The sequence below is a fragment of the Vicia villosa genome, linkage group LG1 (genome assembly GCF_029867415.1).
Source record: "Vicia villosa cultivar HV-30 ecotype Madison, WI linkage group LG1, Vvil1.0, whole genome shotgun sequence".
In the NCBI taxonomy this organism is placed as follows: Eukaryota; Viridiplantae; Streptophyta; class Magnoliopsida; order Fabales; family Fabaceae; genus Vicia; species Vicia villosa.
In genome coordinates, this window is record NC_081180.1 from 6,995,991 (window position 1) to 7,012,346 (window position 16,356).

A 16,356-nucleotide genomic window follows, 5' to 3' on the forward strand; every position below is an offset into this window, starting at 1 on the left:
AGGGTATTCGTGTGTATAATATACAAATCAAAAGCAGGTTGTGACTTTGAGGACATTTACCAGGAGTTTTAATCTTAACTCATTTAAATGGGATATTTGCTTGTAACTTTGAGGAGTTTAAGACGGATAACATGTATACCTTATAAAGATGTAATCATCTTTAGCTTCTTTTTTTCTTTTTTTTGTTACTTTTGATATTTCAAAGTTACATTGAATCTCAACTATTCTGAGTTGAATTAGCTGAATTTATTTAAGAGAAATAAAGGATTCTTATGATTTCTTTTATTCATTTGAGAAGTTCAAATCCAAGTATACTTACCTGTTTGGTACTGCGTTTCCTAATATCACGTTAGAAATTCACGTATCTGGGAAAGTTATAAAAAGTAGTCTCGTTTCAGCATCCAAACGCCGTTTCCAAATTGGTACTATTTGAACAAGGCAAATGAAGTTGTATTTTTTTGGTCTGTTTTAAATTTCGTATCATTTACACCAATGAATCCGATTAGTAACTTCTAAAAGTATATTAATATTTTGAGATTGTAAACAATTCAAGAAGTTTTATGTCTTTAAGCTTGGTGGAGTGTTTTTTTTTTAATAAGCTAAACTTGGTGGAGTTGATATACTGTTGGAACGAATTCAAGAGAATTTTTGTCTGAGCAGTTGATATAATAGTGTTCGGAATGAAATGTTGGGGTTTTGTTGGGGAAAACCGTATAAAAATCATATTTTTTTAACAAAATAACCATTTTAAAGAGTTTTTACTGGTTTGTTATAGATTTTAAAATATATATAAATTTAAATAAATACAAACTTAACAAAATGATTAAAACTTACTTTAAATAAAAAGTTGTTTAGAGTAAACTATTCAGAAATTTATTTTTTATGTGATTTTTTTATCAATCATTCAAAGAATTGTTTTTTTATATGTGATTTTTTTATTAATAAAAATTGATTTTTAAGATAAACAAAAAAATTATTTTTGTTATTTTTTCAACTATCAAATATATAGAATATCAAAAAATTTATCAATCATTCAAAAAATTGTTTTTTATATGTTGTAAAAGAAGAAAATACAAGTGACACGTAACTAACTTCCTAGAGTTAGTTAGTTAGAAGTTTGTTAAGAAGTTTAGTTAGTTAGTTATGAACTAAGCTAGCTATATAAATAAGTGTATGTAATCATTGAAGCTCTTGAGATTGATCAATATATAAACTTGCATTCATTTTCTTCTTCTTCTGTTCTAGCATACTGTTTCTTCTTCTTCTCATGTATTCATCAATGGCTGCCACATATCTTTACGTGCATGAGTCTGTATATTCACATGGTATCAAAGCCTCGTTTAAGATTCGGTGGGCCACCTATTATGGTTTCCGCTATCGGGCCACCCACCATTTATTTCCACGCTCCAGTTGTGTGTTTCTGGGCGTGAGGGGGTGTGTTAAGAGTCTCACATCGGACAATATATGACCTGAACATGTCCTTATAAGTGGGGGCAATCCTCACCCTACAAGCCGGTTTTGTAGGGTTGTGTTAGGCCCAACCACATTTCTTAATATGGTATCAGCCTGTGATCTTTTCCGCTGCATTTCGCAAGTTATCAATCTCTACACATTCATCTTTCTTCACTCATCTTTCATCATGTCCGCGAATTATGAAGGCAGTGTTTATGGAGAATCAGTGGTTCGCAACCAACAAAAAGGGTATCAAAATGATACTCTCAATCCTTACTTCATGCATCCAAATGAAAATCCAGCTTTGATTCTTGTCACTCCCCTTCTATCTAGCAGCAATTATCATTCTTGATCGCGTTCAATGACAATGGTACTCCGTTCCAAGAACAAGCTTCACTTTATCAATGGCGCTTTGGCTCGTCCATCTGATCTTGACTTCAATGCCATCGCTTGGGACAGGTGCAACACAATGATTATGTCATGGATAAAGAATTCTGTAGATCAAGAAATCGCTCAAAGCATCCTTTGGATCGAGAAAGAAACTGACATGTGGACTGAATTGAAGGAACGATTCTATCATGATGATGTATTTCACATTTCTGATTTACAAGAAGAAATTTGCACTTTGAAGCAAGGTGATGCCTCTATTAGCTCTTATTACACCAAGTTAAAGATCTTATGGCAAGAATTAGATAATTTTCGCCCTATTCCTACATGTGAATGTGATCCTACTTGTTGTGCTATTACCAAGATTCGCACATACAGAGATAGTGATCGAGTTATTAGGTTTCTAAAAGGTTTGAATGACCAATATACTGCAATCAGATCTCAAATCATGCTGATGGGTCCACTACCAACATATGCAAGGTTTATTCCTTACTTGTTCAACAAGAAAGACAAAATGGTGCCCCTCTTGATGAATCTAAAGTGTTAGCTATTCCTAACACCAATCGTGAGTCACAATCTAGAAATTCTTCTCGAGGCAGAGGTAATTTTCGAGGGGGCAGAACTAATAGTGGCAGAGGAAGAGGTAATTGTGTCTGTACTCACTGTGGAATGACCAACCACACCATTGATACATGTTTCAAAAAGCATGGCTATCCTCCCAATTGGAAGCCAGATGGTACAGTCAACAATTACACCACTTCACATGACAAACCAGATGCTACTCCACATGATGATTCTGAAGCTAATGCACAAGTAAACTCTGGATTGGCTTTTACTCCTGAGCAGCACAAAGCTTTACTGGCTTTACTCCAAGATGCATCAAATTTGCAGTCTCATAGCATTAATCACCTTACATCACAAACCAATCCCAGTTCAGGTATTATCTGTACCCTTTCAAACTCATTTCAACCTGAAACCTTTATACTTGACACAGGGGCAACTGATCATGTCTGTTTTACCCAAAATTATTTTCAATGCATCAAACAAATTAAACATGTCAATATAAAACTCCCTAATGGCAGTCTTGTGACTACCAATTTTTCAGGCACCATTAAATTCACTGAATCATTTTACATCACAGATGTACTATATATGCCTGGTTTTGCTTTCAATCTTATTTATGTTCTCAAACTGACCAAATCCCTCAACTGCCAACTTATTTTTACTGATACTACTTGTGTCATACAAGATTTGTCATCTAGGAAGATGATTGGCGCAGCTGAACTACATGGTGGATTGTATCTGCTCAAAACTCCATATGTTTCCTTGTACCCTAATCCACCTAGTCATTTTGTTAATTCCAATGTGCAAATACCTGTAAATAAATCTTCCAATTGTAGCTTATGGCGTATAAGACTTGGACATACTTCACATGACAAGCTTGTTGAATTCAATAAAGTTTTTCCTTTTATCAAACCTGTCAATCCCAATTTACCTTGTGATATGTGTTTTTATGCCAAGCAAAAGAGACTACCATTTTCTCATAGTAATCATACCTCTAAGGCTGTGTTTGATCTACTCCACATGGATATATGGGGACCCTTGGCCACTCCTTCCATGATGGGGTTTAGATTTTTTTACCATTGTAGATGAAAAGAGTAGATTTACATGGTTATTCCTTATGAGACAGAAATCTGAAACTTCAAATCTTGTCCAATCCTTTGTAACTGTGGTTCAAGCACAATTCAGTTGCCAAGTCAAATGCATCAGGTCTGACAATGGCCATGAATTTAAACTTCATAACTTCTATCAGAAACTAGGTATCACACACCAAAGTTCTTGTGTGGGTACTCCTCAACAAAATGGAATTGTTGAGAGAAAGCATCAACACATTCTTGGCATCTCTAGAGATCTTCTTTTCCAAGCCAATTTACCTCATATTTTCTGGGCTCATGCTGTCAGTTACTCAATTCATATCATTAACAGACTTCCTACACTTTTCTTACAACATAAGTCGCCCTACCAAGTCCTTTTTAACACCCTACCTCAAAGTCTTTGGCTTTTTGTGTTATGCTACAACTCTCAAAGCTAACAGAAAAAAACTTGACATTAGGTCTAGAAAGTGCATATACTTAGGTTACAAACCTGGTGTGAAGGGACACCTCTTATTTGATCTCAATTGTAAAGAACTGTTTCTGTCTAGAGATGTCACATTTTTTGAATCACATTTCCTTACAAACCTAACCTTACTTCCACCAGTCCTACCCAACAACCTCCAAATTCATCTTTAGATGACTTGTTTGATCATCATTTCATGGCTGATCCTATTGATCCTCTTCAATTGCCATCAAATACATCCCCTATCCATAGTGCCAACCCTTCACCTATTAATGATTCACCTGAACCATTGTCTGCATCTAATCCTTCCCCACCTGACCCTTTACCTATTCATAACCCTATCAGAAAATCATCCAGACATACTCAGCCACCCTTTTATCTTAAAAACTATCACTGCAATCTCTTGGCAGATACAATCGACAAGCAAAATTCAGCTGGTGACACATCATCTTCCAAGTGTAAGTATCCACTTTCCAATGTACTCAATTATAACTTGTTGTCTCCTGATCACAAACATTTTGTTTTGCATTTATCATCCATCCATGAACCACAATCCTATGAGACTGCAATGATTGATGTTAATTGGCAGAAGGCTATTAAAGCTGAGTTGTCTGCTCTGATTAAAACCAAGACTTGGGAACTTGTGCATCTGCCTCCTCAGGAGAAATCAATGGCTGTAAATGGGTATTTAAAGTGAAGCTTCATGCAAATGGGACTATTGAAATATATAAAGCTCGCTTAGTTGCAAAAGGCTCTACACAAACTGAAGGTCTCGACTACACAGACACTTTCAGTCCTTTGGTAAAAATGACTATTATTCGAGTCCTTCTTGCAGTAGCAACAGTTCATAATTGGCCGTTGTTCCAACTTGATGTCAATACAGCATTCCTTCATGGAGATCTTCCTGAAGAAGTATACATGAAGCCTCCCCCTGGCTTGGAATTACCCCACCCTGATCTTGTGTGTAAACTCCAAAGATCCTTATATGGCTTAAAACAAGTCAGCTGTCAATGGAACACAAAATTGTCTGACACTTTTATAGCATCTGGTTACTTACAGTCCAAGGAAGACTATTCATTATTCACCAAGCAATCATCTCAAGGATTCACTGTCATTTTGGTCTATGTTGATGACTTGGTCCTTGGAGGCACTGACCCTGAGGAAATCACTCACATCAAAAGACTATTGGATGCAAAATTCAGCATCAAAGACCTAGGTACTCTCAAATATTTCCTTGGTTTCGAAGTTGCTTGCAATGTTCATGGAATTTCTATTTGCCAAAGGAAGTATGCCCTAGGCTTAATTAATGATGTTGGGCTCCTTCGTGCTAAACCTTGTAACACACCTATGCAGCCTCACTTACAGCTCCATCAAAGTCTTGGCATTCCTATCTCTGAACCCTCTACATACAGATGCCTACTTGATCGATCTATACCTTACACACACTCGACGACCTGAGATTGCATATGCTTTGAGCAAGCTTTCTCAATTTCTCACCAATCCCACTGACAAGCATATGCTTGCTGGTATTCATGTCCTTCGCTATCTCAAGAATAATCTTGGCCAGGGTCTCCTTTTCAAAGCCAATTCTGCCTTACGACTCACAGGTTTCTCTGACTCAGATTGGGGAGCTTGCCCTGAGACCCGTTGTTCCACTTCCGGCAGTTGCTTCTTTCTTGGTGACTCACTCATTAGTTGGAAGAGTAAGAAACAAGCTGTGATATCCAGATCCTCATCTGAAGCTGAGTATCGTGCTTTAGCCCACACGACATGTGAAGGTGTTAGGCTTCTCTCCCTTCTCAATGATTTCCATCTCCCATCTACATCGCCCATTATCCTTTATTGTGACAAGTCCGCTATGCACATTGCTGCAAATCCAGTATTTCACGAAAGAACAAAACACATTGAGAAAGATTGTCATGTAGTTCGTGAACGTGTCCTCGATGGTACCATACATTTGATGCCGATTACTACTCAAGAACAAGTGGCAGATATTTTCACCAAATCTCTTCATCCGGGTCCTTTCTACCATCTTCAGTCCAAGCTTGGAATGATTGACATTTATTCCAACTTGAGGGGGGCTGTAAAAGAAGAAGATACAAGTGACACTTAACTAACTTCCTAGAGTTAGTTAGTTAGTTAGAAGTTTGTTAAGAAGTTTAGTTAGTTAGTTATGAACTAAGCTAGCTATATAAATAAGTGTATGTAATCATTGAAGCTCTTGAGATTGATCAATATACAAACTTGCATTCATTTTCTTCTTCTTCTTCTTCTTCTTCTTCTTCTTCTTCTTCTGTTCTAGCATACAGTTTCTTCTTCTTCTCATGCATTCATCAATGGCTGCCACATATCTTTACGTGCATGAGTCTGTATGTTCACATATGTGGCTTTTTTATGATAAACAAAAAAATTATTTTTGTTATTTTTTCAAATTATTATTTCTTCAAATTACTTTGGATTGAAAACCTTGAGGAGTTAGCTTTTTTTTCTTTTCTGTTAAATAAAAAGTCACAAGTGTATGTTATATAGTGAAGGCTTCTTGCGTCAAAGATTTTTAGTTTTTAACCATTCTTTTTTGCTAAGTTTTCTTACACTTGTAAGTAATGTAGATTACTTTTTCAAATCAATTTACATACTAAAACAGATTGAAGAAATAAATAACCTTAAATCCTAATAAATGAATTAATGGGTAGAGTACAGGCTTTTGATAGTGGAGAAATAAGACAGAAGAAAGGAGAAATGTTAATTGTGTGGATGCCAATATTATGTTACAAGAACCCATAATCTAGTGCAGAAATGAAAAACATGTTGCTTGTGTTATAAAATAAAAACTAATTGTATTCAAGCTACAGAACCACACGTACGTAGCGATCTATTATTTTGCCTTTTATTAAAGAATACCATGTGCCTGTCGTGAAAAGCGGTTATTAGAGAATGAAGTTCTTATAGGGCCAAATTGGGAAATGAATAGAAGTTCCACGTTTGTAGTAAACAATGTTAGCCATGAGGGAGCTTGGAGTGGAAACAAACCAGCAATAAGTGATTTTTTTTTAGGTGCCTAGTATATGCACATGTGCCTTACATTCATATGAAACAATTGGGTTGTAAAAGTACCGAGTTTGTACCGTCGCTGTTAGGAGTGATCCATAAACAAAATGAATATGTTACCAATTTGGCTAAATGATTAGAGTATGTTACAGACAATGAGAGGTATGCAAGTGATGAACTTCACAATTTAGTCATATTTAGCTTTTCTAAAGATCCCACTACATATGTAGAGGCAACAAAGCACTTTGTATTGATGAAGGTCATGGATATGAGAATTGAATCCATTGAAAGAAAGTAAACTTGGGAATTGACATCTCGGCATGTTGGTATTAATACTTAATAAGATAGGAATAAAATGAGTTTATAGGCCAAAGTATAATGAAGAAGGAAAGTTGGGCATAATCTATTCCCCTAGTTTCCATATATACCATTTTTTCCCTATATGGGCCATATATATTGCTCATAATTGAATCAATGTTTAGTGAAACAAGCGATTAAACATATCTGGTTTAACCTTCTGAAGCAATGAGACTCCACCAACATGTTTCGCCAACTCACCTGTGACACGGTCCATATAGAGGACATATAGTCCATTTCTGCTTTCCAGAAGTTCTAATGCTTTTCTTGCCTGAACAATTGACGTCATCCAATCTTCAAGGAGCACTGCAACAATATTGACAGTCAATTAACAACAACATTTTGTTGGCAAACAAATTGAAGGAGAATTTAATAGCTGAAAAATTAAGTGTTGAATGAGGCAGCCTTTTATTTGCTACGAGTCAAAGAAATCAAGGCTCCAAGATAACAGGAAATTAGAAAAGATGAATAAGAATTTATGTTGAACAATAATATAAATAGGCGGAAATATGATGCATACTGGTATCTAAATCTTCAGCTTTTGACCACTCTAATAAGTAATCTCCCACCAAAAACTCAATAAGCTGGATCCTGACACCCAAAAATAAAAATAAGATTTTCTTCAAAATCATTACTCTTTCAGACAAAACCTAAATTGCACTATTATTGTCCTATTTAAATTTGGAGATCATAGTAATGTGCAGTGGTAAAGAACTTACATGATGAACATACATTCGTGCATGTTAGAAAAAGAGTCATCAAATGGATCAGAGAAAAGCAAACGTTCTGCTAGCACCAAAATTCTTTGACATACTGCAAGTATAGCCCGTTGGCCAATATAAGGCTCACTGCCAAGTTTACGGACCAAATGCTGAATACAGAACTGTGCATCGGGGCCACTGTGTTGAGATCCTAGAAGATAGGATTTTGGAAAAGAAATGGGACATAAGACCCATTGAGTAAAGAATATATAAAAAATGAAAACAATATTAAGTGGTTAAGTTGCAGAATAAAGGTCAGAAACATTACATTTCTACACTAGTTTAAGGTCTTATAATACATATTACACTAACAATGTAAGTGGATTTCAGTTATAGTCATTAAGCTCAAATTAGTAATACCATTTTCTGACAAGTACGAGCACATCTTCAACGTCAAACGTGTAACTAGGCTATTGATAATTCGTTCAACTAGTTCCAGGTTCCTTCCCGTAGACAGAAGAGTCTTCAATGAAACTTCAGCAAAGACATACAACAATTCAGTGTGAATGAAAAAGAATATGGCACTGGGTTTCATGAGTAATGCAAATGCTAATAGTCCATAATAAGAGCATAAAAATCAAAGAAAATAAAGTCGAGTTCAAGAGGTAAAATTTGATGTTAATCTCTAGTAAGTTACCACTTGATGCGAAGAATGTGGAGCAAGGAACCTGTATTACATTAACCTTATATTGCTTGTAAGCCCACAGCCATAAACAATTCATAGCTAACTGACCAGAGTTAGCAGCTGTATTGGCAAGAGACCATTGGATGTGCAAAGACAACAGATTCGCTTTGCCTATCGACCAACAAGGAGACTTACCCGCAAAATTTGTAGGGTAGTCCTATCCTAGGCTTTACTTACAAAGAGAGATAAATCATTAACTTATCCAACACTAGAACACAGATAATTTCCCACAGGGATGTTTTTCAGCAGATCAATGAAATTCTCAATGGCTGCATGGATAAGTAAGCAACTCTAAAATTCCTAATTGGCCAATACCAATCATGTCACAATGCATAAGCAAGTAGAATACATGCAAGGATGGAACGTCGTTGTTGCTAATTAAGAAGAATCAATAATGATGCCAAAATAAGTTAGAATAAAAATAGCAGGACAGAAAAGGTATATGATTCCAAATTCCGATTATTACATTGAAAGAAGTTGGAAAAAGTCTTCAACTAGGGAAAAGAGTAGTATACTAAATATAAGTATACAGCTTGAAGAGTCAGATTTTTCAAATTTAGAAAGCATGTGATTTCAAACATTTAATTTGTGGGGAAAAAGACTAGGAAAAGCTCTTCAATTAGTTCAAAGAGCATAATACCCAATATAAAATCAACGGCTTGGTGTGCCATGTTTGCAAACTTGGAATCATCCACCTGCAAATTACAACGAATACCCTTATGAAATAAAATTAAAAATTTTAGTACATAAAAAAAAACGTTTATATTCAATGCAATATTTGGATAACAAATTGGTTAAACAAAAATGCTACTACTAAGTAGTGAAGCATACTGACAGGTAATACAGTCTCACACAACTCCACAAGAAAATCAACAGATGCTTTCAGCTGCTCTGTATCATCCTCCTCAGCTAAACCTGCAGTTTTAGTTGCAAATTACAAAGCAGATTTAGTGCAACTACAATCACTTTTAAATTCCTAAAAAGGGTAAAGAGCTATTTTAGTGGCTAAATGTGTGAGGCGATGTACTATGTCCTTGAAAATATTGAAATTACAAAAACATCTCTCAATAAATTAGGTTAGTAATTTTATAGACCAAATAAAGTAACTAACATATTACACATTAGATTATCAAAATTCAGTAATGACCTATCAAGCAAGGACACCGGAAACAACACCTACACAGACACATCGATACCAGTAATATAATTTAAAAAATTAATAAATTAAACGTAATCACAAGTGTCGGTGAAGATTGTGAATATTTTGGACACACATTTTTTCAGAAGTGTTGGTGTTTCAGAGATTATGGCTGAAAATGCTATTAACAAATACCTAAACAAAGTCGTTGCTGACTTGACGAAGATGAAGAACCAATCCTTCTCCTCCTTTCCTTAAATCGCACTACATAAACCAAATCTTCAACGTCAATATTTAATTCAAAATCACGACGCCACAATTTCAAATAATAACAACATCCCAATAAATTGATAAGGATACCTTGTCTTAGAAATCTCCGGCGAAGTACGTCATTGAATCTGTTAAACGAGTCATTTCCATGATACTTAGAACTTAATTCCCCTAAATTATCGAAGAAATAGCACTTGCAAGAAGCGTTCTCAGGAAATAGATCACAATGTGAAGCATCTGAATCCAAAAACAAAAACAAAAAAACTCAAAACCATAGCACCATTGCTCGTGATCGTGAATATGCGTTTATAGTAAAAGATTGAATCACGAACGAACCTTGAGATTCTTTCAGATCTTCTCTGAGCCGTAGAATCTCTTGCTTCCGTTCCTTAGCCTGAGATCCAAAACACGAAATAACGAAGATCAGAAGAAAAAAAACGCATCGAATTTCACTATTTCAGAAGAAAATAAGAGAGCATAGTTTTGAACCTTTCGTTTCCAACGGAGAAGAGTTTCTGATTGAGAGGGAGAAATTGGATTACACTGTTTAACATTTTTCGTGAACTTTGATCTAAGAAGCGCAACCGCTATCGCTAGCTTCATAGATTCATCGTTTGCGATGGTTCCATCCTCTACCATTTCCTTCAGAATTCGAATTGAAAAACGCGCGAAACCTATTAAAGCGTTTAGTATGGTAAACTTTTATGGAGCTAATTTTATCCTTTTATAAGGTAGTACATAAATGAGAGAGCTACAAAGTATCGGCACACGCATAAAAATAAAATATAAGAGAGGAAAAGAAATTGAAAAATAATATTTTTTAAATAATTAATTGATATTGTTCTCGACTCGGGATGTGGCTGGTCCACCGTCAGGCAGGTTCCAGTCCCGCATGCCACGGTGAAGGTTTAATAAGAGATCCAATTGATTATAGTTGTTGGTGTCACGCCCTTGTGTCCTTCAAAGAGCACGTGATCAACTGTTCAACGAAAGAAGAGATCCAACTGATTATAGTTGTTGGTGTCACGCCCTTGTGTCCTTTGAAGAGCACGTGATCAACTGTTCAACGAAAGAATTGGTCCTCCTCTTCCGAGGTCTACGGGCAGTTGAACCAGGTTGAAGGTTATGTGTTGACATTGTCCTATCCAATTAGGATTCTAGCATTCTCCTGTTTTGGGGCTGCGTAATCTAGCCCGAAACAGCAACCTAAGTCCAGCACTGGAATATTATAAATATTATTTTACATAAGAGGGTCAAGCACTCACTTTCACTATACTTCATACTTGCTTTTATATTCTGAACCTTACTTTGACATCGGAGTTTCTTGCAAGTACTCCTTCCTCTTCTTTGAACCGACCACAATTCAATTCACATGCCCCAATCGTCTGATCCCCAATAAGATGAAATACTGTATAGTTGAGAAGTGAACTAGTCAAACATTTAATGTTAGAAAGAAAAATTAGTATTAATAAATTTATAAAAGTGCCCCAAATCCTATTTTATGGTTGTTTTATGTGAATTTGGATTTTGCCAATTGAGGTTATAAAATTAAGTTCTTAATATTAAAATGTCACGTTTATCAAATTTGTGATAAATGTTATTTTAACACTCTTTTAGGTGTATGTGAGCATGTGTATGATATAAAAAAAAAAATCATTAATTCACCATCCATACATACTTTCTTTTAGTAGAAGAAGACAAAAAAATCAAAATTGAAGTTGATTAAGTTTTTTTTACAAGAAAAAATTAGATCATTTCATTAATAATAATAATAATAATAATAATAATAATAATAATAATAATAATAATAATAATAATAATAATAATAATAATAATAATAATATTTTGAATACATCTTGGAATATCAACAAAATTATGAAAACTAGCAAGAGATGGAGTCACACGTGCAAGAGCATGAGCAACTTCATTGGCTTGTCTTCTAACGAACTTAATATGAGAGTTCCTAAAGAAGAGAGTAATCAGCCTTTTACAATCGTCGATAATAGCTCCGAAATCCGAGTCATTAGGCTTCGCAGAATTCACATTATCTACAACTTGTTTTGCATTTAATTCAAAATTCATATTGTCGAAGCCCACATTAATTACCCACTTTATAGCTCTCAAAAGGCCTATAGCTTCTCCAATAACCACATCAGTACATGGTGAAAACCATTCTGTTTGGGCTGCAATAAACTGGACAGCGTCATTTCTAATACAGGCACCGATGCCTACCTTATTATGAGAAAAGGAAACATCAATATTACACTTGAGTCGATCAGCCGATGGTTTGCACCACCTAGTAACAGTTTATGGATGAGTATTAATCTCACTGTTTAGGCGATATTGCTGAGCATCTTTCCATCCAGCCAAAAGTTGAGACGCTCGCTGACATATTACATCTATCGGTTCTTCCACGACATTCCAAATATGATTATTTCTCCCTTTCCAAATGCTCCATAGAGTGACGGAGAAAATCAATTATGGTCATGATTTGAAACCTGCAAAAAAGAAAAAATTACAGAAGCAAACGACCCTCCGTTGTTACTACAATGTTTCAACATAGGCCATAACCCCACTTTATTCCAACACTCGATACTTTTGGGACATTGGAAGAATAGATGGTAAGAGTTTTTCTCATTATTACTACAACCAACACAGATAGCTAGGCCAGAGATCCCTTTATCCAACAGTCTCCGTCTAGTAGGCACACAATACATAACCGCCACAAAAAATTCTTAACTCTGGGGGATTTTTAATATTCCATAACAAATTCCATCCTTCATTAATCCTAAGGTGAGAAGTATCAATAGCTTTGTTGATGCAATAACGATAAGCACTACGAATTGAGAATTTTCCATCTTTTTCACACCTCCAATGCAATATGTCATCTCGAACTGAAACAAAAAGCGGTGTGTTTTTTTACCTTTTGCACAATATCTTCACCTACTAGTGACAAGACCAACGCATGATTCCATTGTTTGCCATTTGGAATCAACAAATATGAGACTTTAAGATTACTCACAAGCAAGTTGTGTAGCCACGGGTTTTCTAGAGAAGTGCCATCAAAAAGCCAATTTTGATTCCAAACCGAAATATTCTCTCCTGATCCTATACTCCATTTGAGACATCCCTTCATCAGAAATTTGGAGCTCCAAATACTTCGCCATACATAATTGGGATTATGGCCAATATTAGAGTTAAGATAATCAGTATTAGGAAAATACCTGGTTTTATAAAGACGAGAGACAAGAGTATCAGGATTAGTCATAATTCTCCAAGTTTGTTTGCTTAGCATCGCATAGTTGAAGGCACTGCAATTCTTAAAACCCATGCCCCCTACATCTTTTGGCATTTATAAACGATCCCAAGACAACCAGTGAATGCCTCTAGCTCTATCTCTTTTACTACCCCACCAAAACGAGCTCATCATCTTTTCAATCTCATCTAATAAAGTAGAAGGAAGTAGAAAAAGACTCATCATATAAGTCGAAATAGACTGTAACACATATTTAATCATGGTTTCCCTCCCTGCTTGAGATAAGCTTCTACTACTCCAGGAATTAATTTTCCTCCAAATTCTATCTTTAATAAACTTAAAGGTTGCTCTCCTACTTCTTCCAACCATAGAAGGGACATCAAGAAACTTATCAGTGCCTAACACTTGTTGAACTCCTAAAGAGGTAGCCACCAAATTCCTAGTATCAGGAACAACATTCCTACTGCAAAAGAACTCTGATTTCTGAAGTTGATTAAGTTGACATGTGAAAGTTTGAAAAAAAATAAGTTTTCATTTCGTAGTCTCTATCATTATTGTATAGAAAATATTATTGACATAATCCATTTTAGGCATGTTTGCTTCAGCTTTAAAAAAATAGATTATTTATTTGGATTTTTGAAAATAAATTTTCTAAAACCATTTTTTAAAATATTATAAAAAAAAATATATTCGTTTTTTCTAAAATAAAACACTAATTTTGATATGCTAAAACATAAACATACATTATTAAAGACCAAAACTTAGTCAAAATCGCAATTTTTTAAAAAGTTGTATTTCAAAAATGATTTTTATGAAAATCTATTTGAAATAGCTTTAAAATTAAGTGATTTTTTAAAATTTTGATATCCAATTTTTTTTCATAAATAGATGAAATACCTAAAATCACATTTTAAGAATAACTATTCAAATAAAATTTTTATTTGAAACTTTTATAAAAAATTCTTTTGTAAAAAAAAAATTCACAAAATTATGTAACACTATAAAAATTATTTTTTTTAAAAAACAAAACAAACGGCCCCTTAATGTGAAAGTTTAAAAAAATATGTATGTATTATGTTTGTAGTGTCTATCATTAGTGTATAGAAAAGGTTATTGATACAATTAATCTATGAGTTCGTAAAATTTGACAGTTCCTTTGAAAAATAAAAAAATTTCCAATGGGTAAAAAAAATTCTTTGATGTTTATGTAAGACCATTTACAATGGGGGTGTTGAAAAAATTATTCAATAGTTGAATGTCTACAATGGTTTGTTGAATGAGGTGTTTAATGTGATGTGGATTAATTGGTGTTGAAAAGATTCAACATGTTGAATGAGAAAAAAGTGGGGCCACATGCAACACTTTACACAATTTTATTGGTTGTTGTGATTATTTAGATTTTATTTTCTTTTAATCATTTAAAATTAATTATTTCATAGTAAATAAATTTTTTATTTATTTCTATTTTTATCAAAATTCATTATTTTTTTTCCTCTATAAATAGAGACTTGGTTCATTTGATTTGGACTCATAAAAAAAAATTCACTTTTTTCTCTCAATTTTTTTTCTATTTCATGATTAAATAAATTGTTTGTGAGCCGAGTCTATTGTACTAATTAAATTATGTGTGTTTCATTTTTTGTGTGTTTCTTTTTTAGTGTGTTGTGTGTTTAGTGTATTTATTGCATTTTTAAGTTTTTTTATAATTTTATTTTTTTAAAAAATAACTATTTTTACATCTCTTATTTATTACTTGCAAGAAAAAAAATTAAGAATAGAAAATTAGAAAAAATAAATAAATTATTAAATTTAAAAAAAAAGTTTAAATATTAATTATTTTAATTTAATTTTAATTGATAATAGATATTAATATATAATCATAAAAACAAAACTTTAAAAGAAAATAAGAATATGATGTGGGGTAGGGTGTTGAATTTTATTAAACAAAACCATTGTAGTGAAAAAAAATTGAATAGGTGTTGAATTATTAGGTGGAAGAGAGAGAAGATGATGTGGAAGATAAAAAGTGAAAAAGTAGGGTGTTGAATAATGTAACCATTGTACATAGTCTAAGAATTGTGTGACAACAAAAAGCAGTTGAGTGTCGAGAATTAGTGTTTATATCTTATTATACAACGGTCGAGAAAGAACATTGCACTCATATCTATTGTCCAAAAAGTATTGAGTATTGGGAGTTAGTGGATTTATGATTAATTATACAACTGGCGAGAGATAGCATCTCATTTACATCTAGCGATAGCAAAAAAACATACATGTGGGTATCCGCGGGTAAAATCCGTCACGGACACGAGTTGGATAGCTTAACGGATATTCACGGGTACGGATTTGGATTTGATAGTATCCACACCCGCAGTATCTTTTTTTTTTTGTTAATAGTTATTAAAATTACTTAAATATCCTTTTAAAATTAGCATACTAAGTGGTAGCTTAATTATGAACTATGGAGTTTATAACATTTGTACTAAATATTATGTGAAATTTATGCATTCCGTTAGCATTTTCTCACATTCTACATTAATGTTCACTATAAGATGTTTTTGAATTTATTACAGTAAAAGTATCTATGGGTATCCGTAAATACCCGCGAATATTTAAAATTTCACGGATACCCACCCGACATATATTTACACGGGTATGGGGCGCGTATGGATATCATTTTTATTAAACGGACGGGTAGCAGGAAACTAATATCCGTACCCATGAATATCTATTGTCATCCCTATTTATCTTTTGGAGGGATTAAATCAATACCGAAAAACTTTACTAACATCCATTATTTAAAGTACTTGGAATGGTAGGAATAAATATAACAAACTTTATTATCATCCATTATCTTAAAAATAAATATAATTAGAACCGCATA

At 33.9% G+C, this 16,356-nt stretch overlaps 1 protein-coding gene across 1 annotated transcript; it reads right to left on the reverse strand.

Moving 5' to 3' along the window:
* Positions 1–7,173: 7,173 nt before the first annotated feature.
* Positions 7,174–13,568, reverse strand: LOC131625482 (protein MULTIPOLAR SPINDLE 1-like). The gene is made up of 12 exons (XM_058896613.1): positions 13,140–13,568; positions 12,070–12,448; positions 10,706–10,890; positions 10,553–10,610; positions 10,307–10,453; positions 10,142–10,210; positions 9,644–9,723; positions 9,449–9,503; positions 8,484–8,597; positions 8,082–8,274; positions 7,883–7,953; positions 7,174–7,668 (listed from the first exon to the last, which is right to left on the reverse strand). The coding sequence occupies exons 1-12, from the start codon at positions 13,566–13,568 to the stop codon at positions 7,484–7,486; spliced, it is 1,965 nt and encodes a 654-aa protein (XP_058752596.1). The 3' UTR covers positions 7,174–7,483.
* Between the last annotated feature and the right edge of the window lie 2,788 nt (positions 13,569–16,356).

Excerpts from the sequence above, each read along its gene's own strand:
- LOC131625482 (XM_058896613.1), bottom strand. The coding sequence starts at position 13,568 with ATGCCAAAAGATGTAGGGGGCATGGGTTTTAAGAATTGCAGTGCCTTC. Across the intron at positions 9,724-10,141 it reads TCAGCAACGACTTTGTTTAG|GTTTAGCTGAGGAGGATGAT; the intron begins GTATTTGTTAAT and ends CTAAAACTGCAG. Across the intron at positions 7,669-7,882 it reads AGCTGAAGATTTAGATACCA|TGCTCCTTGAAGATTGGATG; the intron begins GTATGCATCATA and ends ATATTGTTGCAG.